Source organism: Phocoena phocoena, chromosome 17 (assembly GCF_963924675.1).
Source record: "Phocoena phocoena chromosome 17, mPhoPho1.1, whole genome shotgun sequence".
In the NCBI taxonomy this organism is placed as follows: domain Eukaryota; kingdom Metazoa; phylum Chordata; class Mammalia; order Artiodactyla; family Phocoenidae; genus Phocoena; species Phocoena phocoena.
The window spans coordinates 66,363,286-66,389,673 of NC_089235.1; the positions used below are offsets into that span (position 1 = coordinate 66,363,286).

A 26,388-nucleotide genomic window follows, 5' to 3' on the forward strand; every position below is an offset into this window, starting at 1 on the left:
TCATAACAAGGGCCATCTCTCACCCTGAGAATCGTGTAGATTTTATTGTTCCCTCCAGAATGCTTGCCCTGGAAACAATTCATGTAACTTGCCTGGTGGCCTTGCTTGATTCACTCCAGGACGAGTGAAGGGCTGCTTCCCGTTTCCATGGTTCCCTGCCCACCCACTTTCTCAGGGCACTTACGACACATCTCTATTTATTTTACTTCTTTGCCCCGCACCCTCCTCCCTGTTTCTGATGTTAAGAGAACAAGGGCTACGCGCACAGCGTAGCTTCAGCCTGAGTACAGTGACAAGTGCACACCTGCCCGACAATTTGGGGTGAAGGAAGGGAACACCTGGCATATCCTCTCCTTTCTTCCGCCAGCAAACGCCTGCCTACTCCTTCCAGATTCAGCTGTGAACGTCACGTTCTCCATGCACCTGTAGCTGTTTCTACCGCCTCCCAGCACACAGTAGGCACAGGACAGAAAGACTGTGTCTGATTCCTCTCTGTGACACCTGGGCCTGGCAGGTAGTAAGCGTTCCACAAATGCTCGCCGGATGAATGGAGACCTTCCGACATTAGGCGGCGGATCTACGGCGGGGTTTCCTTGGAACCAGCTCCACCTCTTTCCGGGTAGAATCCCAGCGGCTGGGACCGCGGCACTCAGGGCATCACCCCCTCCAGCCACACTCCCTCCCGAGCCAGCCAGTATCTTCCCATCCGCCCAACGGGCGGCGGGCCCCCATCCCCACGCCCCCACCCCACTCCACGCAACCTCGTCCCAGCTCCTCTCTGGGCGGCACCTCGCGGGCCGCGCCGCCTACGATTGGCCAAACACGGCATAGCGCCATCTCGGCCTACGGCGCGGTGCGCGCCGTCATTGGTTGGCGGAGGCGGCGGGCGGTGACGGTGGGCGGGGTCCCGTCCTCTGGTCCCTGGCCCAGGCCTAGCCCATCCTCCGCGGAGGCGCACTGGGCCTGACCATCGACTAGGGCTCCAGGCGGTTACTCTGGTTACTGCCGAAGCGCCGTGCTGGAAGGCTGCCGCCGCCCGCGAGGGATGCTGGTGAGGAGTCCGTCGGGAGCCCTCGCCGCCGCCGCCGCCGCCGCTGCCCTCTAAGGGTAGCGCTGTGGAAACTGCCGTGCAGCGGCTGGAAGGTTCGGGGGCTGGTGCCTCGGGAGCCGCGGTAAGGTGGAGATCTCGAGGTAGGGGCTGCGCTTCCCTGCCCTAGAGCCGCAGTCTCCAGTCCGAGGCCATCTTTGGTGGGCGAAGGCGGTCCCGGCGAGAGAGGAAGCTCACTCCTCACCGCCGCAGCCCTTGGCGCTTTCCGACCCGGCTGGGCCATCGCTGTCGGACGAGGCGAAGCCGCATTTTTCCCAACGCGAGATATTTCTTTGATGTTTCTCCCCCTGTTCCTCTTCTGAAAGGGCACCTGCTGCTGGTGAGAGAGAAGAGCAATTTTACTGCACGACGAGCCAGCAACAAAATTTAAAACATCATCCGGAATAGCCCCCAGGACCCTCCTCGCCTTCCAGAGAAAAAAAAAGGGGGTGGGGAAATACATGGATTGCTTGAAAGCGGAGAGCCTCGTCGGGAGCTGTTGGAGCAGGAGATTTTTAAATACTGTTTTTTAAATCCTGGAGAACGTTCCCCTCTTCTGATACTTTTATACTAACTTTATGTGATTTTGTAAATTAGTCCGATTTGAATTGTAATCCTGGACGGTGTTCACTGGACTTTGGCCGGTCCCCCGTGCTACTTTTGGCAACACCTTTTGGGGAGAACATCTAAGCACCAAAACCCTACCAGAAAAGATCGGATCTGAACATTGACCCGGTGTCACCGAAGAAGCCTTTAAACCATGTGGACTTTTCTTGGCATTGCCACTTTCACCTATTTTTATAAGAAATGCGGAGACTTCGTCTCTCTGGCCAACAAGGAGCTCTTGCTGTGCGTGCTGGTGTTCCTGTCGCTGGGGCTGGTGCTGTCCTATCGCTGTCGCTACCGGAACGGGGCCCTCCTCGGGCGCCAGCAGAGCGGCTCCCAGTTCGCGGTCTTCTCGGATATTCTGTCAGCCTTGCCTTTCATTGGCTTCTTCTGGGCCAAATCCCCCCCTGGATCAGAAAATAAAGAGCAGCTCGGGTCTAGGAGGGTAGGTTGAATTCCAAGTGGGCAAATGAATGAGTGTGTTATATTAAAATTAGGACTGGGGTTACTCAAATGTAAATATTCTAATTTAAAGGGCGAAAGGCTGCAGGTTAGATACTGTGGTAGGAATTCTCATATAGCTGGGTTTTTTTGTTTGTTTTAAAAGCTCTTGACTGTTCCTTGGCTGAATCCTTGAGGCTCTTAGGAATGATTGAAAAACCTTTGTTTCATTTAGTGTTGGTGGTGCCGATGCTAAATAGAATTGGTTAGATTATGGATGTTGATTTGATGATGGAAGTTGAAATGTTTGAATCACTAGGACAGAATCACAATTCATCTGTGTTGGAAAAAAATATTTTTTTAATTTAAATCCTTTGGTAAGGATTATGTTTGAACGTGGGAAGAAAGAAACCCGCTGCAGGTTAAGTCTGCGGCTTATAAGAAGGGACACAGCTGCCTGGGGAAAGTCACAGAACAGTGGGAAGAGCTGGCAGAGTAAAATGCTGTGTTTTAAAGTTTTAGGCAAAACACCCTCCCCTCCCCACGTCTGCGGAGCCTTGAGTAAATCAAGGTCCTAAATCAAGAGACTAATTGATGTGTGCATTTCAGCCACGTTCCTAAATCCAAGGTGGGTCTTCAAATACACGTGAAGTTATGATGATCCCTGCAAAGACAGCAGAGGAGGACGGTGGTGGGAGATGAGGGGGGAAAGGTTGTCGAGGTCAGAACATTTCAAATTTGTTGCCCTTGGGTGTTTATACTTTTTCCCAAGAGCACTGGAGGATTCTAAGTATGGGAGTAATGATATTCGATTTTTACTTTTTAAGAAGCACATTCCAGTTTCTGTGTGGAGAGTGGATTGTAGGAGTACAAGAGTGGAAGCAGGGATGTGGGGTAAGAGACTCCAGCAGTAGGCCAAGTGAGGGACGACAGTGACTTGACGTTAGGGTGCGTGGCCAAAATAATTCACTCTTTTTGGGTTCTGGATCCACATCATTTTCCTGTATCTGCAGTACAGATCAGCACGGTTTGCAGAAGAGGGGGGGCTTGGTTTAGAAGTTTTGCTTCACCACTGCTGACTGTGAGACCTTTGGCAAATTGCTTAGTTTCTGTAAGGATCCGTTGCCTCTTTTAGGTGGGAACAGCACTAACCTTGCTGGTAGAATGAGTTAATGTTTGCAAAATGCCTTGTTCATAACTGTGATAAATAGTAGCTATTAACATTAGTCTAAAGGTAGTCTCTGTCAGGAACCTCTGAAGTGGTGCTGAATTCAGTGATAGGGTGGGTGTGGGTTGGAGGAATGGGAGGGGAGGGAGAGGGAATCTTAAATCCTCAAATTGACATCTTTGGTATCTTTGAGATAGTGTCCCTCTGAGGTCACTGAGCACTAGTCCAGGTGGCTGGAATGTCGTTATACCGTAGAGAAATTTGGGGGTAGGAAATCGGATTACCAGCAGTCACTATTGGTTCCACTTTGTGAATACCTCAGGCTTTCTGCTTATTTCCTAAATACCTGGGAATTGGTAGACTGTAATGAGTACTAAGTTCCCATTAGTGGAAACTGCTAATCTACTGACCAGGCTCTGAAAGACGTAACTTTCTCCAGAGTTCCCCTTCCAGGATTGTGTGTGTGTGTGTGTTTAACAGGGAAAATTTAGGAAGAAAAACTAATAACAAATGGCTAAGATGACAAAAGGGGCTTTTCTTGCTCTCAGAACAGTAATTTAAATACAGACAGTTGCTCTGGCCATTAAGAAATACTGAGAATAAGAGTAGACTCTATTGTGAAAAGATAATTTGTCTAAGAGAAATTATAAAAAAGTAGAATGGATAGGAATGCCCCAGTCCATTATACAGGTGGAATGAATATTAGAATCACAGAGAATTAAAATTCTAAAGGATTTTAGGTTTTATCTCCTTCCTTTTTTATTAAAACCCTGTCAAAATGGCATTAAAACCCCATCAAAATTGCATTTAGTCTTAATCGATAAGGTCAGAGAACTCAAGGAGGATGGTTCCTTGCAACTCTGAATCTGAATTGTATCCATATTTGTGAATCCACATACCAAGAGAAAATACTTATTACAGTATTGAATTGGTACTTCCCTGGCGGTCCAGTGGTTAAGACTCTGCTTCCAATGCAGGGGATGAGGGTTCAGTCCCTGGTGCAGGAACTAAGATCACACATGTGCAGTACACACGGCTAAAAAACAAAACAAAAGAAACAAACAATATTGAATTATTCTTAAAAAAAAAAGTAACAGGCACTGTTATGCTCAGTGGGCATAAATCTCTCAAAACAGGCCTTTTTCATCTTCTTATAATCAAAGTTAAGGTTTTTACTGTCAGCCCAATGAGTGATAGGTTTAATGTTTGTCCTTATTCCTAAACTGGAGGGCCACTTGTTTGACCAGGCTCTCATAAGAGTATCAGGATAGGGGAAAAGGAAGGTAAATTAAATATATTCTTATATGTAAGGACTAAAATTGTGAACAGGTCGAATCCCAAGGGACAGAATGAGTTATTCTCTTGGAATTTTACGATAAATATTCTCAATTATTAGATCAATAGCCAGGATTTGACAGTCTTTTTGTTATATAAAAGTGATTTTAGATTAAGGTAGATTTTTCAGATGAAAATCCAGAGGGAGAAAATAAAGATGAATAGTTGAAATATTTACAGGGTGCTGAATAATTTGCAACATGAAGTCATATCAGAAATTGTGTATGGGACTTCCCTGGTAGCGCAGTGGTTAAGAACCCCCCTGCCAATGGGACACGGGTTTGAGCCCTGGCCCGGGAAGATCCCACATGCCACGAAGCAACTAAGCCCGTGCGCCACAACTACTGAGCCTGCGCTCTAGAGCCTGCGAGCCACAGCTACTGAGCCCGTGTGCCACAACTACTGAAGCCCGCACACCTAGAGCCCGTGCTCCGCAACAAGAGAAGCCACCGCAATGAGAAGCCCGCGCACCGCAGTGAAGAGTAGCCCCACTCGCCACAGCTAGAGAAAGCCCGCGCGCAGCAATGAAGACCCAACGCAGCCAAAAATAAAATAAAATAAAATAAATTAATTAATTTTAAAAAAAGTTGTACATGATTTGCATCTGGTAGATGCTCAGTATATGTTTGAAGCGTTGAGTAATTAATGATAGAATTTTCCCTGTAAGTCTTTGAAGCCCCTTGTAAACATTTTTTATGTTTGGCCTATTATGGATTTATAAATACGTGACAGCATTTTCTAAATATGTCTGAATGATGGAAGACACATTTAATTTTATTGGGATATTATTGTACATTTTTGTTTAACCAATATTTTGATATCGTTTTTTATATATGATCTGGATTTAAAAACATAACAGTTCATTTGGTTTGATAATGTTTAGGGTATAGTTTTTACCTAAGATGCAAATGTCCAGTGTGTCTATATAGTAGTAGTATGATTTAAAGACAACAAATGTGGCTACATAATTCACTTTTTTTTTTTAAAACAGTGCAAAAAAGGAACCAGTATTTCAGAAACAACCTTAATAGGAGCAACTGCCTCTACGTTGATATCTTCTCAAAATGATCCAGAAATTATCATCGTGGGGTCTGGTGTACTCGGCTCTGCTTTGGCAGCAGTGCTTTCCAGAGATGGGAGAAAGGTGACGGTAATTGAGAGAGATTTAAAAGAGCCTGACAGGATACTTGGAGAATTTCTGCAGCCAGGCGGTTATCATGTCCTTAAAGACCTGGGTCTTGAAGGTAGGTTCATAGTGATTTTTAGGAGTTACGTGGCATAAGCAAGCACTCATTGCTATGACTGGTAAAAAGGTATTCCATTTTATTTTCATGTATAAAAGTTACTCTATTCATTTACCAACAAATTTGCATGAAAATGAGAGCAAAGGAGAAAATAAGCATGAGGAGATATGAAGTAGCCTTAGTGAGATAAATGAAGTGGCTAAAACATTGTAATGGTCAAAATTGAAGACTGGAAAACCAGAATGAGGACATGAAATTTAGTGAAAGGTGAAGGGAACTATCATTTGTAGAGTGCCTATGATGTACTTGTTATGGAACCTTTTTTTTAAAGCATCATTCATCCATTAACCCAGTGCTTTTTAAATACTACTCATTTAGGAAATACTTATATTTGCTGTATGCTTTCTATGAGGTGCTGTACTGGGTGCCAAGGCTATACCGGTGAACAAGACAGATCAGCTATCTACTCTTGGGAATCAAAGTATAAATATAGGCCCAGGCTGTGAACTGAGAAAGAGCTGGCTTGGTATGTAGGGTAGGCAGTATGTTGTAGTAATTACCAGCATTGATTCTGGCACTAGATTGCCTGGGTTTGACTACCACCTCAGATACATAAAAAGCTGTGTGATCTTGGCTAAGTTACTTAACCTCCCGTGTATTAGTTTCCTCACCTGTAAAACTGGCACACTTAAAACAGTCCTTGTCTCGTAGTTTAAGAGGATTAATTAAATTCATAAAGACAAAGCATTCAGAACAGTTCCTGGTATGTAGTAAGCAGTATGTGAATGTTTGCTATTTTATTCAATGAACTGAAAAGGAGACCCATGTAGCCAGAAAGTATTGGGTAGTGGGGAAAGGAGAGTGGCTTGAGATTAAGTTTGGAGAGGTAGGCAGCTGCCAGGTCATGCAGGGCTTTGAAGGCAGTGGAGCAGGAATATGACAGGATCCTGTTTACGCCTCTATAAAGGCTTCAGACCTTTGACAGCTACTCACAATGACAGACACACCTTACATCCTGACTCAGTACCTACAAACATACCTAAATCAGACTGAAATTTTACTTTTTAAATACTTGTCATGATTTTACCCAAGTATACAATTCACAGCTCGAAAGTCATTTCACAATTTACCGTTGAGTCACATCCTGCAGTTTGGAGAAAGCTGTTTTAAAAGAACGTGTGGATATGGTGTGGTGAATAGCCTCCAAGACTGTAGTGGTGCGGTAGCAAGAGTCAACTCAAGGAGTCTGGTGGGAGCTCATTGCTAAGTCCAAATGACAGATGATGGTGGTTTGGACTAGTATGGTAGAGAGGATGTAAAGAGAAGTGGACAGATTCATGACCAAATTAAGAGGCAGGAATGGCATGACTTACTAAAGGACTGATGTGAGGTATGAGAGAGGGGGTATTAAAAAATGATTCCTAGGTTTTGATTTGAACAACTGGTAGATGGCGGTGCTGTTTGCTGATAAGAAGACCTAGAGAGGAACAGACACTGGTAGGAAGTTGGGAGACCTGTTGAGATATCCAAGTGGAGATGTCAAGTTGAATATATGAATCTCGAGTGCAGAGGAGTGAGTGATTTGAGCTGGCTGGAGTAGACATTTCAGAGATGTCAGCATATTGGTAATACTTAAAAGCCACAGCAGTGATGGAGACCAGACAAGAAGAGTGTGTAGGGAGAAAAGAGAAGACAGAATAAACCAAGTCCTGGGAAACTGATGTTTAGAGATTGGGTAGAAGAAGAGGAGCTTGCCAGGGAGACCGAGTGGGAGCCAGCAGAGTGGCAGGAAAGAGCCAGGAGAGTTTGGTGTCCTTAATCCAAGAGAGGAAAATGTTTCTAGCTGGAGGGGACGGGTACGTATCAGGAAAGGAAAGGAGCCATGTCATGGTTTGCTAATGAAGGGTCAGGTAAGATGAGTGTAGAGAAAGGGCCATTGGATTTGGCCATTTGGAAGTTGCTTGTGACATTGACGGTGTTTCGGTGGAGTTGTGTAGATGAAACCTAGACTGAAGTGAGTGGGAGATTAAAGAACTACTAGAGACTAGAGAACTACTCTCGAGGAGTTTTTCTCTAACAGAATACAGAAACGGCAGAGGTGAGATGCAGATGTGAGGATAAAGGAGGGTTTTTTTTAAAAATTAATTTATATTTGTCTGCATTGGGTCTTTGTTGTGGTACGCAGGCTTCCCATTGTGGTGGCTTCTCTTGTTGCAGAGCACGGGCTCTAGGCGGTGGGCTTCAGTAGTTGTGGTGTGTGGGCTCAGTAGTTGTGGTGCACGGGCTTAGCTGCTCCGCGGCATGTGGGATCTTCCCAGACCAGGGCTCAAACCCGCGTCCCCTGCACTGGCAGGCGGATTCTTAGCCACCGCGCCACCAGGGAAGTCCCCAAAGGAGGGGTATTTTGATACTAGATAGAGCATGTTTGTGTGGTGACAGAGAAGATAAAGTTGAGAGGGAGGCGACTAAGGGGGTTACATTCATTGCTTCATTTAACGAATATTTATTAAGCATTGGCCATATTGTAAGTACTGTTCTGGGTGCTGAGGCTACAGTAGTGAACAAAACAAAGATTCCAGCCCTCATAGAGCACACATTCTAGTTGCTAGTGTAGAGGGTGGTGATAAAAGATGAATAAATACAATTTAGAGTGTATATTATGGTTATAAGGGCTTTAGAGAAGAATCAGAAAAGGGACATAGGGAGTTGAGGGTGGCGTGTAATTTTAAATAATGAAGTGGGAGAAGGGAAAGCCTCGCTGAGGAGATGACATTTGAGTAAAGGACTGAAGGTGATGAAGGAGTTAGGGCTACCTGGAGGAAAGGACTCTCTCTCCAGGCAGAGAGAATCAAGGGGAAAAGCCTGGTGGGAGGAGTGAGCCTGGCCTCTCTGAAGAGCAAGGAAGGAGAATCGTGTTGACTTGAGTGGTGTGAGTTATAGAGAAAAGGTCAGATGGGCAATGGGGGCTGGATTCCACTGTGGTCCACTATATGGATTTGGCTTTTACTCCAAAGGGAAGCCACTGGAGAATTTTAAGAAGAAGAGTTATTAGATTTCACATTTTAGAAGTATGATTAGAAATATTATTTTAAAATATTCTTGTTATTGTGTAGAAAAAAGAGTAGATCAAGTCAGAAGCAGGGAGACCTGTTAGAGATTATTGCGGAATCAGTGAGAGTTGTTGGCTTGGACTAGGGTCATAGCCGTAGAGGTGGGGGAAGTGGTCACATTCTGGGAATATATTTATCTTCGGAAGGAAGAGTCAGTAGGACCGGCTGATGGATCAGATGTGAGGGATGAGAGAAAGAGAGGAGTCATGGTATTTAAATGAGACTAGACGACATTGCCAAGAAGAGGTGCAGGACGACCCCTGGGGTACTGTAACGTATAGAGGTCAGTGAGGTGAGCCGGAGCCAAAAAAGACGACCGAGAAGGAGCAGGTGAGGAGGAAAAGCAAAAGACTGCAGGGCTCTGGACCCAAGTGGAGAGAGTGCATTGTGAGGAAGGGAGGTCCACCTCTGTCCTTTTAAGTTTCCTAACCACCACCCTTCATGAGACGGTCACTTGAGGCAGATGTGACAGTATCCTGAGACAGGATTTTGTTACCTTTATCATTGAACATCAGGCAACTGGAAATGCCCTCAGACTAATGACTGGACTTAGAATCATTTAGAAATCCAGCCTCAGGGGATATGTCCAAGGTTGTGGCAGCAAACCTCAATGGGTTCTTACGGGTAGTTCATGTAAGGGTGAGGAGAGCCGTGCAAGAGGGAGGGGAGCCACTGAGGTATTTTAGCCAGTCCACGCATCATGTGTACCTTTAGTATCATAGCAAGAGTCCTTTTTAACATTCATTATGCTATCAGTTCCCCCTCAGGTGTGATGAGCTATGGATAATAGAAGCCCTTGAAATAGTTACTTTTCGGAGTGTGGACTTTTAATATAATACTGACTGACCCATCCTGGTGTGTGGGTTTTTAATAAGTGAATTGATTGCCCTTTGGCTTAAGCTTAATATCTAGAACTCTTCAAATGAATACATTATAATTTAAATGCTATATCTTTATAATAAGTCTCATTATCCAGTGGGGAACCTCCTCCTCACCTCACTTTCTTTAGGATTATCTTGACTTTTCTTGGCCTTTTTGCTTTTCTGTGTATAAAATTTAGAATCAGGTTTCAATTCCCATGAAAACAAACCCTGTCAAGATTAAGACTGAAATAGCATTAAATGTCTAGCTCAGGTTTAGAAAAATTGTCTTGGACTTCCTAGCCATGAATGTGGTATACTCTCCCTTCAGTTAGGTCTTGAGTGTATTTAAATAAAATGTCATAAATTTTGTTTGTCTTTTGTTATATTTACTCCTTGACTCTGATTTATATTTGGACTTCCATAAGTGATACCTATTTTATTATGCACTGTATACTCATTTTGAGGTTCAGACTTCACACCAGGTCATGGTACAAAGTTATGATTGGATTTCTTATGGATGACTCCACCCATGGCCTATGGTAGATGGCTTACTTCCATGCCATGTCTCAGGGCGTTGAATTGATTTTTTCTGGTCTCTGTCGTATTGACAAGAAATTTACGTATGGTGCCAAGTTCCAACGTCCATTGCCTGTGGGGGCCCCTACCTCCTATCCAGGAGTGGCCCTTGTAACTCCAGCCTTTTAGGCTTGTGGTTCTGATGCCCTTATGCTATTGCCTTTAAAACTTGCTCACTGGTTTGACTTTGAAGTTGCTTTTCATTTTTAGCATATGCAGTTTTTCTGTTGGTTTTGTTTTTTAGCTTGCCTTTTCATAGAAAGCAATTCTGCATTTTTCAATGTGGAAGAGTTTTCCATGCCAGTTTATCTGATATGTTGATAGTAGTAGTCTAATATTGGAGCTATATGGTTAATAGTTAGTGACAGCTCTAAGTCCCATCACTGTCTTCAAAGTTATTAACTATCTAGTATTTGTGAAGCCTGAATTTCATTAAGGTTTAGGGTGCCATCTTCCTGCCTGCTTAAGGAAGTAAAAGTGCCAAAGTCTGTCATGTTTGATTTCATCAATAAAGTAGAAAGAGAGAGAAAGATTTTTCAAGAAATCTTAAATTAGACCTTGTTTATATACTTGACTTAGGATAATTTACCCAAGGAAAAGTTTTACTGTGCTACTATATACTTTTCACATCGTCTATATACTTTTCACATTGTCTGTTGTGTTCTAAATTGGACAGTTTTAGCATTTAAAGTTCTTCCATAATATAATTATGGCTTAAGAAAAACAAGCTATCTCAGTAGCTGACAAAACAAAAGTAGAAATACTAGATGGGCTTTAAACATTTAGGTCAGTAAACACTGGCAAAGAGATCCAAAGTGAATACACTGCTAACTGGAAGCTTTTAGGATGTATGTGTACTTTTCTCTGAATGAATTTTAACTGGAATAATTTAGAAACCATACCAAAAAATTAACTTACTTTGGTCCTAGGTCGGATGTGTGACAAGTATTCATCCAGCTTGTCCCTGACTGGACTTTTAAGTGTGACTAAAAAGCATATCAGAAACTGATTTATTTTGATCTTAGCATAGATGTGTGATAAAAATTGTTTATTATAAAGTTTTCCTTTCATCAGAAATGAAGTTATTTTAATGTACTTAATCCTAATATATTTTAATGTATTTAAATATATATTATGTGACTATTTTAATATACATGCTAAAGTCCACTTTTTCACAGAAATGTATTTCCAATTCTGTTAGCCATTCTTTAACATAATTTTAAGCCTGTACATAGTATTTTCTCAGTTCATACTTAATAATGTACTTTACCTAACTTAGATTCATATTTAGGTTATTTACAGTTATTCTTATTAGAGGTAACACTGTAGTGAACCTGTTTTTGTATACACCTTTAATAATTATTAAAAATATAAATTATATCTTTAGGATGAATATCTTAGATGGATTACAAGACTAAAATTATTATATCAAAGGATGCTAACTTCTTCATGGTTCTTGATAATTATTGCTGTACTTATTTTCTAAAATGTTATTACTTTATAATATGACCAGTAATATATAAATTTATCCATTTTATCTTTAGCTCACTAGCAATTTTGAGAGATCTGGTGTCTTATTGTTTCAGTTTTATTTCATTGATTTTTTTTAAATCAAGTTTTGAACACTTTCCCTGATATGTTCAATGTTTCTGTACTGCTTAGTGTGAATCATCTATACACTTTTACCCATTATTGTTAGGGTCTTAATATTTTTCCTATGAATTTTAATGAGTGAATTTTATATGTAAATATTTACCTTTTGTGATATTACGAATTTGCTAAGACTTGTCTTCCAGAAACATTAAGATTTCTGAAATAGTTATATTAATGTCCAGTTCTCCAAATGGTATCATAGCTTTATGAACACAGAAACTCATTTTCAATGGTCCATGTCCTCTTGGTGCCTAGTGTAACTCTGGGTATATTACAAAATTGATTTTTTTGACCTGAATTGTTTTGCAGATACAGTGGAAGGTATTGATGCCCAGGTTGTAAATGGCTACATAATTCATGATCAGGAGAGCAAATCAGAGGTTCAGATTCCTTTCCCTCTGTCAGAAAACAGTCATGTGCAGAGTGGAAGAGCTTTCCATCATGGAAGGTTCATCATGAGTCTCCGGAAAGCAGCTATGGCAGAGCCCAAGTAAGACTATAGCTTCAAATACATGATGCTAAAGAAACACATTTAAACTTGGCCTTCGTACAAATACTATTTTATACATTTCATAAGTGTTTGGGTAGGGGTTAGAACATAGCTATTATACTAAAATAAACCATAAGTTAGAAGAATGTTAGCTCTTCAATGCCTTTGTTAAGAGTATCATATAGATACCTTCCTTTGAATGACATATCCTTTGACTAAATATGTGATCTTTTATGTGGTTGGAATTTAGAGGATATAGTTGTTGTAATTAAGGTTTAAGTTCATATGTGCCCATTTGGGAGTTGGGGTTTGTGGTTATGGTACTTTTTATTAAAAGTCAGGTTAGAGAACTTCAAGAGAAGATCCCTGTTCCATTCATATTAAGGACCTAGACTGACAGAACTGGCTGCTTCTCTCTCTCTCTTTATTGAGTTATAGTTGATGTACAATATTATGTAAGTTACAGGTGTATAGTATAATGATTCACAGTTTTTAAAGGGCTTCTCCTCTTAACTATTAAATTATATTTGTCTCTAGCCCTATGCATTATAATGGAGGTTTAAGTTTTAAACATGAGAACCCTCATGTCATTGGCAAAGGCTTAAGTGTAGACAAAGCAAGTGAAATGAGTGGATTATTCTTAGAACTGAAAGAATTTGATATCTATGGAAGTAGTATATGTTCACTGTAGAAAAATGGAAAAATACTCAAAAATATAAAGAAGATTGTAAAAATTATCCATGATCCTTCTAACTAGAAGTAACTACTCTGAATAATTTGGTAGATAAATTCCAATTCCGTGTATGAATTTGTGTGGGTATGTAAAATATTTCTGCATGTACTTTATTTTTTAACGAATGAGATAAAACCTCATGTTACTTTTTAAAATGCTTTTTAAAAAATCATTACATTAGTAATATGTATTCCATTTTAAGAAATTAGAAAATTAAGGGCTTCCCTGGTGACACAGTGGTTAAGAATTCGCCTGCCAATGCAGGGGACACGGATTCAAGCCCCGGTCTGGGAAGGTCCCACATGCCGCGGAGCAACTAAGCCCGTGCGTCACAGCTAGTAAGCCTGCGTGCCACAACTACTGAAACCCACACGCCTAGAGCCTGTGCTCAGCAACAAGAGAAGCCACCGCAGTGAGAAGCCCACACACCTCAACGAAGAGTAGCCCCCGCTCGCCACAACTAGAGTAAGCCCGTGCACAGCAACGAAGACCCAACACAGCCAAAATTAAAATAAATTAAAAAAAAGAAAGAAATTAGAAAATTGAAACCACACCAATTCTAAAATCCGTTAATGATCTTTTTGCTTTTCGTCATTCCAGACTTTTTTCTATGTACATGTGTGTCCAGTTTACATGGGTAAACTCGAGATAAAGAAAAGGGAATTTTTCATTCCTTATTTAAATTGTTCAGTTGTGCTACCGGAGAATTTATTTCTGTTTATTTATCTTTTAGCACAAAGTTTATTGAGGGCACTGTGCTGCAGTTACTAGAAGAAGATGATGCTGTGATGGGAGTTCAGTACAGGGATAAAGAGACTGGAGACATCAAGGTGAGGTATATCAAATATTAGCTCTTCCTAAGAGATTTTTATTTTCTTTTTCTCCTACTCCTTTAAAAAAGTAGGCTCACCAATTTATTATTCATCAAAGGGACCAAGATCTAAGCCCTCTGCACCAAACTGAACACATGTTCTTTAGAGCACTTCAGAATGCTGTTCAAATAACTTCAGAAACAAACACCACGATTTTAACTGTATTAAAAACTGAAATGAGAAATGTACCCTAGGAGAGAAGCAGAGGGGAACTGGAAGATGCAAAAAGGAAGGATTCAGCATAAAAGAAATAATTAGAATAAGATATTGTTTAAGTAAGAAAGGCAAAAAGTAAGAGAATGTCTGGGGAAATAGCAGAATAAAATAGTTTGCTCCTGTTGGTTTAGTAAAGAAGAGAAAGTCCAAGGCTTATCTGTTGATTCTTCCCAGCTGCTCCATAGGGTAACCACGTCCTAGGAATTATACTCTAATGGGGGCAATTACAAAATAATATAAATACATACATCTACATGTACAAAAATTCTTCTAAGCCCTAGCCACTAGCCACTAACTGTGAAGTTAGAAAATTCTAGAATAAAGGAATGTGGTTAGTCCTTGGAATTTGTAATGAGATTCAATCCTCTATGGGCTGTGCTTGCTTTGTAGCAGTTTCCCCCAGTGTCCATCAAAGTAGCTTAATCCCAGATGGTTTGGATGGTAGGGCTTTGGAGGAAGGTGATCCTCAGGGACTCAAGGGGAAGGGTCTCTAGAGATTGGTCGTGCATTACCTTCAGCCCATGTAACAGCTCCTTCAATAGCATCATCTTCAAATACGCTGTAATGCCCCATAATGTATTTAAATTTGTTCGTGTACCTTTTAAAAGAATGTCCTTTTCACTGTGTACTTCTAACCATTTAGCTGAGTATTCTTTGTTTTTGTTGTAGGAACTCCATGCTCCATTGACCGTTGTTGCAGATGGACTTTTTTCCAAGTTCAGGAAAAACCTGGTTGCCAATAAAGTTTCCGTTTCTTCATATTTTGTTGGCTTCCTTATGAAGGTACCATAGGAATGCAATTGTAGGAAATAAAAGCAACTTGAAACTTGAAAATTATTAAAATATTTTATTTATTTGTTTTTCTAGAATGCACCACAGTTTAAAGCAAATCATGCTGAACTTATTTTAGCTAATCCGAGTCCAGTTCTCATCTACCAGATTTCACCTAATGAAACTCGAGTACTTGTTGACGTCCGAGGAGAAATGCCAAGGAATTTAAGAGAATACATGACTGAAAACATTTACCCACAATTACCTGGTAAGAAATAGTATTTCACTGCCATTGTAACCTACTGTCTGCAAGCAAGTCTCACAAAAGGCCCTTCATTTCCAGTTCTCACTGAAGCTTTGTCTAAATTAGGCCAAAGATAAGGATGGCAGGTGAAAAATTCATCCAGTCAGCTACACTGGAGCTGAATGAACTATTTAAACTAGCACATAAAAAAAATCTCCAAGTAAAAAAAATAGTTTCAATGTATTTTTTCTTAGTAATAATTTATAGTTTTCTGAATAATCATTAATAGTGGCATATATGGTATTTTTTAAGGTAGTCTGGATAGCAGTGTAGGTATGTGAATTCTTGAAATAGCTCTTACACTTAATTACTTCTTGTGCTTGGTTTTTGTAGAAATGGTAGCTACCATATATTGAATGTCTACCATATAAGAGGTGTTTTACAAACATAATTGAATGTCTACACAACTACCCTATGAGGTAGGCATTATCATGATCCCCATTTTACAGATGAGGAAACTAAGATTCAGAGAGGTTACTTAGCTTCTCCAAATACAAACCTTTAGTAAGTGGCAGAGCCAAGGTGGAAAGCAGGTCTGTCTGGCTCATACATCTCTGACCTCAGAACATGAGGGTTATAAGGGGTCTTTCAGACATCTTTGTAAAACACTCATTAAAATTATTATTTTTTGAGAATAGGAAGATGTAAGAAAGAAATGTAAACAAATTATTAAGAATATTGATAAAATTGAAGGAAAACCCTGCTTGCCAGTTATGATATGATTATAGTAATAGCACATTATCCTTGGTATGACTACATTTTATTTAAATATGTTTTTCAAGTTATTTTTTAAATTAAGCAAAGTTATTTTTTAAACTTAAGTGAAAGCACTCTATTTAATAATTAATGGAATATTAACAGAAATTAAGGTATACATGGACCAATTTAGATTTTTAACAATGACATTTTCAGCACTTCAATACATTTTCACTCAGTTAAGCCATTTTTGAAGCTTTCAGATGGAAAGAATGAGTTATGCATATTTAGGAAAAGGATAGTTAATAATGTGATAGTTTTAGCATTTTTTTCTTTTATACAGATTTTTTTCCCCCAATCCGAAACTTAGTTGCAGCAGACTGCCCTGTGTAATTTTATGTTCAAATTAGCTAAGTTATGGAAACTCTACTCATTGTAGGAAGGAATAGTTTCAGCGTAGGCATTCTGCTCCTGTATTGCCAGATTACGAATTGTATGAAAAGAAAGTTTATTTTCTATGCAGGTAGAAGCACAAAACTTTAAAACTGGGAAGTATCTCAGAGATAAGCTAATCCAACTGTTTCATTTCTAGATGAAGAAACTAAAGCTCAGAAAGGTAGTGCTCTATACACCTTACCCTTTTTCTACTGTACATACCCTCCTGCTGTTTGTGAATTGGTGGTATATTTCATCTGATCTTATAGAATATGGTGGTGACAGTAAATTAGGCGTTAAATATATGATACCTAGCATTTAACATTTGGAAGAGAGGTGGGTGGTTTTTCTCCCTGTCTCATCTCATCTGGATTTGCTTCACTTTTCCTCAAGTTTTCTGGTTCACCCAGCTCTATGTTTATCTATTTACATTAATTTTCTCTTAGATTCCTTAGTAATTCCTTAGCTTGAATAACTAGGTGCTTAATGAACAATTTTAGTAATAATTAGTTCTTGATTTTTCGCAAGGAATATATGTAACAACCATAACAGATGTGTAGTAGGTATTTGTTTATTCTTGATAAGAAAATGTGGTAACTTGAAATTGGAATGTTATAAACCATTTATTTGGTGGGGTGGGCTTTACTGCAGATCACCTCAAAGAACCATTCCTAGAAGCCACTCAGAATTCTCGTCTGAGGTCGATGCCAGCAAGCTTCCTCCCTTCTTCACCAGTAAACAAACGAGGTATTATTTTATTGGACTGATTTTATAAAAGATATTCCAAATATTCAGAATGACATGTATGTGGTACAGTTTGTAACATGTGGTATGGAAACTTGATTACTGTGGATTAATGCATTAGTAATACCAAAATTAGTTTTATATCTATTATTTAATATTCAGTACATATAGGTCACTGTTCTAGTTATTGGAGATACAACAGTTAATTAAATACAGTCCTTAATCTAGAGAAGGCAGTTTTCTAGTGAGAGATATAGACATATAATTTCAGAACACTGATCATAAATGCTGTAATGAAAGCCCACTCGTGGTACCCCAGATTCACTGTGAAGGGGTGGGGTGTACAAGGCAGGGAGGGGAGCCTGTGAACTGGGAAGGGTGATTAGGGAAGACATTGCCCTGGAAACAAAGCTGGACTTGGGGCACGGAGGGTGAGTGGGAGCTCATCAGGTGGACAGTGAGATGAGGGACTTTTTCTTTTTTTTTTTGGCTGCGTTGGGTCTTCATTGCTGCCCACGGGCTTTCTCTAGTTGCGGCGAGCGGGAGCTGCTCTTTGTTGCGGTGCACAGTCTTCTCACTGCGGTGGCTTCTCTTGTTGTGGAGCACGGGCTCTTGGCGCACGGGCTTCAGTAGTTGCAGCACGTAGGCTCAGTAGTTGCGGCACGCAGGGTCAGTAGTTGTGGTGCACGGGCTTAGTTGCTCCGTGGCATGTGGGATCTTCCCGGACCAGGGATTGAACCCACGTCCCCTGCACTGGCAGGTGGATTCTTAACCACTGTGCCACCAGGGAGGTCCCGAGAGATGAGGAACTTCTAAGTAGGCAGAACAACATCTACAAAAGCTAGGATGGCCGAGAAATGGCGGCACTAAGTGAACTCAAGTAGCTTCCTATGGCTGGAGCATAGGATAGGTGTCAGAGTGGTAGAAAGGTAAGATATTTATTTAAAGTTTAGTTTTAATCCTATAGACGATGGAAAGTCATTGAAAAATTCTCTTTTATAATAGCTTTATTGAGATATAATTCACAAATCACATAGTTCACACATTTAAAGTGTACAGTTCACTAGTTTTTAGTATATTCATAGGTCTATGCAACCATCACCACAATTAATTTTAGAACATTTTTATCACACCAGTAAGAAACCCTGTACCCATTAGCAGTCACGCCTCTTTTCCTCCCAGTCCCCAGGCAACCATTAATTTACCTTCTGTCTCTATAGGTTTGCCTCTTCTGGATATTTCCTATAAATGGAATCATACAATATGATCCTTTGTAACTGGCTTCTTTGAGGTTCATCCATGTTGTAACATGTATCAGTCCTTCATCTGCTTTTATGGCCAAATAATATTCCATGTATGGATATGTCAGTACTACATTTTGACTATCCATTCATCAATTGGTAGACATTTGGGTTGTTTCTACTTTTGGTTCATACCTGTGTATGAGTTGTTGTGTGGACATTTATTTTTATTTTTCTTGGGTATATACCTAGGAGTTGAATTGCTGGGTCTTAGGGTAACTCTGTTTAAATGCTTTGAGCAACTGCCGAACTGTTTCCCAAAGTGTCTGACCCATCTTACGTTTCCATTAACAATGTATGAGGGTTCCTATTTCTCCAGATCCTTGACATTGGTTATTATCTGCCTTTTTGCTCATAGCATCCTAGTAGATGTGAAATGATATCTCACTGTGATTTTGATTTGTATTTCTCTGATGGATAATGATGGTGAACATATTTTCATGTGCTTATTGGCCATTTGTGTATCTTCTTTGGAGAAATGTCTGTTCAGACTTTGCACATTTTTTAACTGGGTAAATTAAAAAAAATTTATTAAGTTCTAAGAATTCTTTATTCTAGATATAAATCCCTTATTAGATATGATTTGCAAAGTTTTTCTCTCATTCCATGGATTGTCATTTTGGTTTCCTTGATGGTATTCTTTGAAGTTTTTAATTTTCATGAAGTCCAGTTTATCTTGTTTCTTCTTTTGTCACTTTTGATGTCATATGTAAAGTCTTTGCTCAACCCAAAGTCATGAAGATTTACTCCTATAATTTCTTCTAAGAGTTTTATAGCTTTAGCTTTTACAGGTAGGTGTTTTGATTCATTTGAGTTACATTTTATGTATGGTGTGAGGAAGGGTGAGTTCAGCTTCTTTTGTATGTGGATATCCAGTTGCACCAGCCCCATATGATGAAAAGACTATTCCCTATTGAAGTGCCTTGGCAGTCTTGTCAAAATTTGACTGTAAATGTAATAGTTTATTTCTTTCAACAGTATTTTGTAGTTTTCAGAGGGTAAGTTTCACATTTTTGTTAAATTTATTCCTAAGTATTTTACTCCTTTGCATGCTATTATAAGTGGACTTATTTTCATTTTAAGATTCTTCATTGCTAGTGTATAGAAAAACATTGACTTTTGCATATTTAACTTGTATCTTGAAGCCTTGCTGAACTCATTTATTAGTTCTAATAGTTCATTGAAAAGTTTTAAACAAGGTAGTGGCACGACTAGAGTTTTGTTTCAAAGATATTACTCTGATATGTTGTGGAAGGTGGTTTGGAGGAAAGTTCAGACTAAAGCCTATAGTAAGGCTATTTAATTATTCCATGTAAATGATGATGAAGGGCCTGAACTAGGGTGTGGCAATAAAAATGGAAGGTAGAGAATGGATTTGGGTAGCATCTAAGATGAAGAATGCATGAAACTCAGTGATTAATGGTAGTAAGAAACAGTGAGGTCTCTTGATGGATCCCAGGTTTCAGGCTTAGATAATTTTGCCATTTTGCTATTTGCTGACATCGGAAATGTAGGGAAAAGTGTGTAAATTTAGGGAAGTGTGGAGAGATGATGAGTTCACTTTTGGACATAGTGTGAAGGGCTGGGAGGTCATTTGAATGGCCAGGTGGAGCCCCACTGAAAACAGGAGGGTGGAGCCCTGAGGAGAGGTGTGAACGGGAGCTGTCGATATACTGTGGCTCCTGAACATTAACAGCTATCATTTGCTATGGAAAAACATGCATCATAAACTACCAGTCATATGAACAAACTACACTGCAAAGCAGAATGAAAGCCAGTGCCAAATTGATATAAACAGCATGCTGTGAGAACATATCCTAGTTGGTGGGATTGGTAATGTTCCATGGAGAAAGAGGAATAAAAGCTGGTTATAGTTCGTGGTTTTTAGTGAAGGTGTTAGACTAATACATAAAAAACTTGGATTAATATTAGAATATACCTTTTCATAAATTAACATATATTATGTGTATTCTATAATTAGTTATAAATGTAGTATATTGTGACATTACAGAAAAAAATTATCCATAATTCTGCTACCTTGCCACTATTATTATGGTTGGCTATTTCTCTCAGAGACAAAATTAAATAAATACTTTGTTTAACTTCCCTCTAAGTCATAGGTCATTAGCCAGGCTGACAACTGATGGGAACCTTAGTCAGGAGCTTGGTCAGGAGGTGTATCTCGAGTCAAAGTGCAGAGCTTTCTGCTTCCGTAGTTTTGTTTTTAAGGGGGCCTAATTTTCAGCTAAGATTCAATCAAGGCTTATTCTCCTAAATTAACTTCTGATGGTTTTGGGATATCTGCCTATTCCCTTGGAACCACACAGACATCTCTCTATAACATGCTGGCAGCAAATATTACTGTGAAACGTCAACGACCTCTTGATTTTTTTCCCTTGTGGAAGGCTTGCTGTTTATGCATGGATGCCTGTACATTCTTTGTTTTTTCGTGGAAGAGGCCTTATAAATATTTTGACATTGTTTGACTTAATCTTAGGGTCACATGTGAGCTTTTTTTGTTGTTTTTTAAAGATGATGTTGGGGGTAGGAGTTTATTATTTATTTATTTTTGGCTGTTGGGTCTTCGTTTCTGTGCGAGGGCTTTCTCTAGTTGCGGCGAGCGGGCGCCACTCTTCATCGCGGTGCGCAGGCCTCTCACTATCGTGGCCTCTCTTGTTGCGGAGCACGGGCTCCAGACGCGCAGGCTCAGTAGTTGTGGCTCATGGGCCTAGTTGCTCCGCGGCATGTGGGATCCTCCCAGACCAGGGCTCGAACCCGTGTCCCCTGCATTAGCAGGCAGATTCTCAACCACTGCGCCACCAGGGAAGCCCGTACATGTGAGCTTCTTGAGGGCAGGGACCATGCTCTTGTTCTCACTGTATCCCTAGGGTCTGGCATATATTAGTTACCCAATAAATATTAAGTGATTCAACTCTTGAATTTTTGCCTGAATAAATTTTAGTCATGATTTAGTCCCTTGTATTTTCACATTCTCATTTACTAGCTCACATTCAAAATGTTTATAAATTACCAGAGTAGTGTTTTTGTTTGTCTTAAAGGATGCTCCAGGATGATGTCATAATCTACTTTCTCTCTTTTTATAGGTGTTCTTCTTTTGGGAGATGCTTATAACATGAGGCATCCTCTTACTGGAGGAGGAATGACTGTTGTTTTTAATGATATAAAACTATGGAGAAAATTGCTAAAGGGTATCCCTGACCTTTATGATGATGCAGCTGTTTTCCAGGTAAGATATTATTCTTTGACAAAAATGTCACAAAACACATTTCTTTCTGGGGCCTAAGAGGAATGGGGCTTTGAAGGGGAGGTCTGTACCTAGGAGCCTGGTCCTTAGTAGTGATTCTTAAGCAGTCTTGTTCAGGATTAAGAACTTGACTTGTAACCTATGAATCTTTTAGAATCTCTGTATTTGGATATTATATAACATTGGATTACATGGGCCACTTAGCTTCAGAGATGTAACTCATTGGAGATTTTTTTTTTGGTGGGTGTGTATATGTTGAACAAGGCATAATTACTGTACAACAGTCCTCAGGATAACTATCAGTTCAGGGGATTATAAACATCAGTTTGTGCTCTCTCGCTCTCTCTCCCCCTCCCTCTCCCCCCTTCCCCTTCCTTCCTTCTTCCCTCCCTCCCTCCCTCCCTCTCTCCCTTTCTTCCTTCCCTTTACCATATAATAAGTGATCTTTTTCCTTTTTAGGCCAAAAAATCATTCTATTGGACAAGAAAAACGTCTCATTCCTTTGTTGTGAATATCCTTGCTCAGGCTCTTTATGAATTATTTTCTGCCACAGATGGTAAGTGCAGATATTTTTAAAAGAATATTGCTGAAGTGCAGGGTTTTAGCACAGGAAGGGAACTTAATTACAAAAAAGTTAGTGATTAGGCCAGAACTAGAAATGTTTCCTGAGTTTGCTAACTTCCAAGTTGGTAGTCCTTTTTGACTCAGCCCTTGAGCAAGATTTTTTCTAATCATGTAGCCACCACTTTGTGTGGAAGGCTGTTGCTTCCGAAGACAGCCTTAATAGCAATACCTCACTAATGTGTCATTATTCAGCCCTCTGGTCCAAATCAGATGCATAAGATTGCGATGCAGATCTTATGCAAATGATGGAAGATCTTTCTGGCCATGAATTAAAAGGCAATAGAGTTGTTAATCTTTTTCTTCCTGAACACTAGTTTTAATTTCTTTTCAAAGTAGTATTTTGTAAAATGAATATGAGCTTCATGTCAAGCCTAGATTTTGTTAAAGTGCACAAGCAGAAATATTCCCACGCTTTTGTTTTTGTTTCCATATGAGGTGATGGTCAATCTATATGTTAAGGAAAACATGACTAAGCAGAAACAGTGGTAGAAATGGAGGAAAAGGCATCTGTGCCACCTCCCAACTATGGCTGTGTACAAATTAGTGAGTGGTAGGTTAGTAAAACTAGACCTTTACGTTTTCAAGAATAAATATAACTTGAATCTCATTACCTCAGGTGTTTACGACAAAGCTATTTCTATGACCTGGCTGAGGCCCTAGTGATCTGTGCTTTGGTGATCTGATTACAAAGGATGATACAGTACAAATACTTCCTGTAGAGTCTCTAGCCATCGTTCTTGCTAAAAGAAAAGACAACTTACTGTGATATGCCAAGCAAATCTCTCTAGTTGAGCATGGAAGTTACAGTGGCTGGTTGGGCAAGAAAAGAACTAAATTTGGAGTGTTTCTAAGCTCTTCTTTCTAAGCTTTTCTAAGCTCTTGAGTTTCGTACATGATGAGTTTGAATCTGCCGACAAAACAACATTAAAAAAGTTACGAAATAGTGGAGGAGGAATGAGCTTTATTGGAGTAAAACGTTACCTGTTGTACCCTTTTTCATCTTTTGTGAAGAACAATCTAGACATACTTGAGAAGAACATTGGTTCTGTACTATTAAAAAGGTTATTGATTGATTATATTATGTTGTGAGGGTTTAATGAATTATTTTGAAAAGTATAAAAAATGTACACATATAAGGCATTATTATTTACTCTTCACAGCTGTTGTTTTTACTTGATAATTTACTGCTCAGAGATATGGATCAGGCATCTTAGAGACTGGGAATCTGGTTTCTAGAACTGTGTTTTTATAAGAAAAGTGTTTACAACAAAGTAGTTTGCATCATTTAATGAATTTACAACACAGTCAAGGAAATAGCTTTTAAATAACTAACTTCTAAGACCTGCATGTTTAGTAATTATTTACTAGCAGAAAAAGTTTATTCACACTTAAATTACTATGTGTAATGTGACTTATGAAATTTAAAGGAAATCTTGGGTTGCTGAAATGCCAGCACTAGATTTTTTAGAAATTATCTGTAAGGTGTAATAAATGTTACACATTCATTTTTTTCTGACATTTCATTAATACCCAACATAAATGTGTGGATAATTTGATCGGGAGTAATTTTTAACTTTTATTTTAGATTCCCTACATCAACTAAGAAAAGCGTGTTTTCTTTACTTCAAACTTGGTGGAGAATGTGTTGCTGGTCCAGTTGGGCTGCTTTCTGTGTAAGTTGTTTCGATGACACAGAGGAAACGCGTGTTCCAGGTTTTCTTAGGACAGTTGGGTTTATGAGTGACTGCAAGTACCATTTTATCCTTCAGTTTATCATTCAGTAGTATCCCAAACAAAACGTAGCCCAGAGAAATGAAAACAGGCAATAGTTAGTGCTGCATTTTTGTTCTAGGAAACAGGGTTGATTCTATGGGAACCATGATTAATAGAAGTTTATATTTAGAATTTAATTCTGTTGGGACTCAATGAAACTCAGTAACAGTTCTGATGGTGCAGACATATGTAGAATTATTCTTGGAAAGTCTGCAAAATGAAATTCTTTAAGATTTTTCCCCTTCGTCTGCTATCTGAATGTCAACACTGTTATCTTTTGAAACATCTAGACTCAACAAGCCAGGCAATCCAGCTATTTCAGACCGAGATCTCAAGACTAGTGAGAGAAACAGCTCAAAACAGACAATTTAATAAACGAAGAGGAGGTACTGGCTTCTCTGACAGGGGTGAAGTCTAAGTAGTTTCTTGTAAGAAAAAAAATTTTTTAATTTGTCCCTTAGCTGGCAGATACAAGCTTGTAAAGTCCCCTAAAATGTAGAGTGTGTGTTTACCTTTACAGATGATATATAATTGGAACCTCTTTATGAGTCAACTTTCATTTCCAGGTCTTACTAATATAGATACTTTTTATCTTTCCTATTTATTACAGATTGACTCCTAATCCTCTGGTTTTAATCGGACACTTCTTTGCCGTTGCAGCCTATGCCACATATTTTTGCTTTAAATCAGAACCTTGGATCACAAAACCCCGAGCCATTTTCAGTAGTGGTGCTGTATTGTACAGAGCGTGTTCTGTAATATTTCCTCTAATTTACTCAGAAATGAAGTACTTGGTTCATTAAGCTTCAAGGGGAACCATCTGTGAATGAATACTGGGAACTTGCCAAGTCTGAAGAGACTTGGAAGAGATGTACATAGCACAGTACTATACCTCTTCTAAAGTGGGAACTCTTGGACCAAGATTGGGATTAATTTGTTTTTGAAGTTATTTGTATATAAACATGTAAATATATACTTTAGTTTGCAATTTCAAATGAAGGGTACAATAAGATAGACATGTAAAAGAAATGACTGTTACCATAAATTAGTGCTAACACTGAGGAACTGCAGTTTGTCTTTTGAATTCAGTATTTGGGATGAGTTATTGTGGGGCATGCAAATAAAATGAAGAACGAACTCTCATGTCTTTTTGTCTCGTGCTGTGGACTTCTTTACGTAACTTCATGAAAAAGAAACCAAAGTGGGATGGAAAATGCGGAGGGAAACCTATTCTGTTAAATAACTCCTGACGCTGGGGAAGCTGCCTTAATATCTCTGGACCTTATTTTCCTCATCTATCCACCTGTCTTTCCTCACTTATGCAACTGGTTAAGGTTCTTTTCTGAGTTCTTGGAAAATATCACATTTATATGGAAAGGCAATCGAGGGCTTTATATAAATTCCACTGTGTAACATTAATAAGCCAGGCTAGGCTTATTTCAAGAAACAGTGAATGAACAAATAAGCACTTGCAATATCTGGCATAATGCCTTAAAATCAGTCAGACTTTACTGAGTTTACAGTACATTTGAAGAGATTATGGACATTCAGAAGGGTATCATGAGACTTAAGTAAATCCCCAAATATCACCAAAGTAAATTGCTTCCATGAAAAGAGCAGTAAAAGACAACCAGGAATTTTAAGTAACTACTTCAGATTCTAATGATTAGGGCTAAAATTTTATTTATAAAATAAAGCTTTTATAATTAACATTTCTCTTGTTCAACTTTTAAGTTGAAATTTTTTCAGTTGAGGAAAATTTTCACTAGCCAGATCACTTCGCCTTGTTTTAGCACAGTGTATGTGGACTCATTTGCTTGGTTTTGTGAAATTCCCCTCTGATAAATCATACACTTCAATTGTCTGGTTAAAAATACACTTTCTTAGGGCTTCCCTGGTGGCGCAGTGGTTGAGAGTCCGCCTTCCGATACAGGGGACGCAAGTTCGTGCCCCGGTCCGGGAAGATCCCACATGCCGCAGAGCGGCTGAGCCCGTGAGCTATGGCCGCTGAGCCTGTGCGTCCAGAGCCTGTGCTCCGCAACGGGAGAGGCCACAACAGTGAGAGGCCCGCGTACCGCAAA

At 39.7% G+C, this 26,388-nt stretch overlaps 1 protein-coding gene across 1 annotated transcript; it reads left to right on the forward strand.

Annotated features, from left to right (window-relative positions):
* The first annotated feature begins 1,257 nt into the window (after nucleotides 1-1,257).
* SQLE (squalene epoxidase) lies at nucleotides 1,258-25,450 on the forward strand. The gene is made up of 11 exons (XM_065895027.1): nucleotides 1,258-2,138; nucleotides 5,629-5,881; nucleotides 12,393-12,573; nucleotides 14,040-14,136; nucleotides 15,064-15,177; nucleotides 15,262-15,433; nucleotides 17,252-17,347; nucleotides 21,750-21,892; nucleotides 22,370-22,466; nucleotides 24,120-24,207; nucleotides 24,918-25,450. The coding sequence occupies exons 1-11, from the start codon at nucleotides 1,848-1,850 to the stop codon at nucleotides 25,108-25,110; spliced, it is 1,725 nt and encodes a 574-aa protein (XP_065751099.1). The 5' UTR covers nucleotides 1,258-1,847; the 3' UTR covers nucleotides 25,111-25,450.
* Nucleotides 25,451-26,388: the final 938 nt, after the last annotated feature.